Source organism: Zea mays, chromosome 4, assembly GCF_902167145.1.
Source record: "Zea mays cultivar B73 chromosome 4, Zm-B73-REFERENCE-NAM-5.0, whole genome shotgun sequence".
NCBI classification, from domain to species: Eukaryota; Viridiplantae; Streptophyta; class Magnoliopsida; order Poales; family Poaceae; genus Zea; species Zea mays.
The window spans coordinates 181583630-181586587 of NC_050099.1; the positions used below are offsets into that span (position 1 = coordinate 181583630).

Sequence of the window (2958 nt, forward strand, 5' to 3'; positions counted from 1 at the left end):
CCTTCTAGATTTGTTGGTCTCTTATTTTGTTTTTGTCCTACCACCTCACATTCCTGTTACCCCCCTACACTCGGCCACCAAATTTCACCTTTCGTGTGCTTCCTCCCTAGTCTCCACACGATTGTTTGTCAGCTCAAGCGCTTGATCTTCCCAATTGCCAAGTTTGTCTATAGTGATGAGAAAAGGAGGGGAGGACATCATATGGGTCCCACACATGTCACTGCTAGAATAAATTATAAAGCCATGGCTTAGAATAAAATTTTAAGAGGAACCGTATCCGAATCATTTGTGAGAAAACAAGCTCTAACACTATTCTTATGGTGTCGATCCGACTTATTCTCTCGGTAGTCTCAAAATTTGTGGTCAAATACAGTGTTTTCTACAGTGATGCTGTTGGTCAAAACAGAAAAAATAGGCGTTTGCCAAGAAGAGATGAGAAGAAGAAAAGGACTTACAAATACTGTGATAATGATGTCGATGCGTGTAAATAAATATCAACAACTAGACAAGGACGGAGCACCAACCGAAAGAAATTGTTGGCCGTAAAAACGAAAGACAGCAACGCAACCAATCATGCGTAGTTAAGAGCATAAAACAAATTCGAAAGAGGGAAAAATTGCCAAATAGGACAAGAGACCACCCAACCCCATCCATCCTTCTCCATCCCAGGAGTAGACCACAGCAGCGGAGTTGGAGTTGGCCCCACCGGGCTCGCCCACAGGCCACAGCTAGCGGACGCGGTCCCAACTCGGCCTGGCCTGCAGGACCGCCTGCCATGTGGCTGGAACCACGGCACGTCGCCGTCCGACGCGCCATTCTCGAGTTGAACCACGGGTCAACGCGCCCCGCGCGACGACCTCGCTCCGTGACGTATAAGTAGCCGAGCCACCGAGCCCACCAAGATTCATCATGCCATGCCCGCCGCGATCGACGTAGGAGGAGAGGGAGGTGTTAGCAGGCTTATTCGATCGGCTCGCGCCATTGCACCGCAGCAGCGTTCGGCGGCATGTCGTCGTCGCCGGAGACAGAGGCCGCCGGGAGCAGCAGCAGCAGCAGGAAGTTCAAGGGCGTGCGGAAGCGCAAGTGGGGCAAGTGGGTGTCTGAGATCCGGCTACCCAACAGCCGCGAGCGTATCTGGCTGGGCTCCTACGACGCCCCCGACAAGGCCGCGCGCGCCTTCGACGCCGCCTTCGTCTGCCTCCGCGGCCGCGGCGCCGCCGGCGCGGACCTCAACTTCCCGGACTCGCCGCCGCCGTGCCGCGCGGGGGGGTGCAGCAGCGACCCGCGGGAGGTGCAGGCGGCCGCGCTCTCCCACGCCAACCGCGCCGCCGTCACGGCCCAGCAGGCGGCCGCCGCGCTCACCATGGACGGCGGCGGCGCCGATGGCTCGGCGCCGCCATGGGACTACTACTACTACTACTCCGTGGCGCACGACGCGGGCGGCGTCCTTGGTGGCGCTGCAGCTACCAGCAGCACGGCGGAGGTGGTGGCGCCCGTGCGCGCCGACGGGAGCATCGACTGGCGGCCCGTTATGGCGCACCCGCCGCCGCTCTTCTCCCCTACCGGCTGGGGCAGCAATGCGTACGACTTCCTGCAGGTGCCACCGCCGCCGGCGGCTGTGGCCGACGAGGACATGCTTGATGACGGTGTCCATGGCGCAACCGCTTCTCTCTGGAGCTTCGACTCGAGAGACTCCTACTTCAGATACTAGCAAAAGCAGGCTACATCAATAATAATAATAAATCCTTCATGCATGCTGATGCTGTACAAGATGCATGGTGGTGCCATGGCGGCGCACGCACAGGCACAGCTACCTCCATGCATCCTGCATTGCTACACAGCCGGCCGGCATTATTAATTAGATGCATGCATGCATGCTCACTACTCAAGTAGATCATGTCGAGCATATGTGATCATTAACCCTAGCTGTTTAACGGAATTTTGGGGGATAACGAATGGATATGCATGTAAGTAGAATTCATCAAGAATGAGATAGAGCGTAGAATATATGAAAAAAGAGAAAAATGTTTATGTGTAATAATGAATAGCACCCCTTTCATTAACCTTGTTTGAGGGGCGCTAGAAAAGGTTGTGATTTTATGTCATTATCTGGCGAGGTCTTTTACATGTCCCACTCATGTGCTATTGGCTATATATATATTTATATATCATCTAAACGCGGGATTTTTTTTTCATGTATATATATCTCGGTCATGTATATTCATCAGCAACATGCAACATAGACAACATCGTTTTCAAGCATGTGCGTGCCTTATAGTACCGAATAATAATATACTCTCCATCATGTCATGATCGACATATGATGCTGTAAATTGGAAGGAATACAGTTTTGATGCTGATTTGGATATATTTTGATGCAGTCCCTAAACACAACTTTAAAAAAATGGTTTAGTCGTGAATATCTTAATTCGTTCTTATAGTACGTAGCTGCTTTAAATACTCGATATAGATGCTTGTAATCACTTCTGAAAAACATGTCAAAACGAGTTATAACTTAGCTAGAAATGATTGCACCTGCTACCTTTTGCAGTGAATGATTACTGACGGTTTGTTTGGTTTCATCTCTGCCATTCTACAGGATATGAAGGGACGGAACAGAGTTGGCTAGTGGGTGACGTACGTGTCTAGTATCTGTGAAGAGCAAGATATGGTGGGACGTAGATGTAGGGCCCTGTTTGTTTCGACTTCTGGTAGCTTATTCTGGTCACCAAAAGTTGCTGCGGACTGCCAAACGCTCAGCTTTTCAGCTAGCTTCTATGAAATTCGTTGGGGCAAAAACCATCTAAAATCAACATAAACATATAATCGGTTGAGTCGTTGTAATATTAGGAATTCATCACTTTCTAGATCCTGAACCTTATAAACAACTTTATTTTCCTCCACACGTAATCGTAATGATACTCAGATTCTCTCCACAGCCAGATTTTTAGAAAAGCT

The 2958-nt window shown here is 50.2% G+C and overlaps 1 protein-coding gene across 1 annotated transcript; it reads left to right on the plus strand.

Annotated features, from left to right (window-relative positions):
* Positions 1 to 915: 915 nt before the first annotated feature.
* LOC118476987 (dehydration-responsive element-binding protein 1G) lies at positions 916 to 2127 on the plus strand. Its single transcript, XM_035967453.1, has one exon. The coding sequence runs from the start codon at positions 1007 to 1009 to the stop codon at positions 1709 to 1711; it is 705 nt and encodes a 234-aa protein (XP_035823346.1). The 5' UTR covers positions 916 to 1006; the 3' UTR covers positions 1712 to 2127.
* The last annotated feature ends 831 nt before the right edge of the window (positions 2128 to 2958 follow it).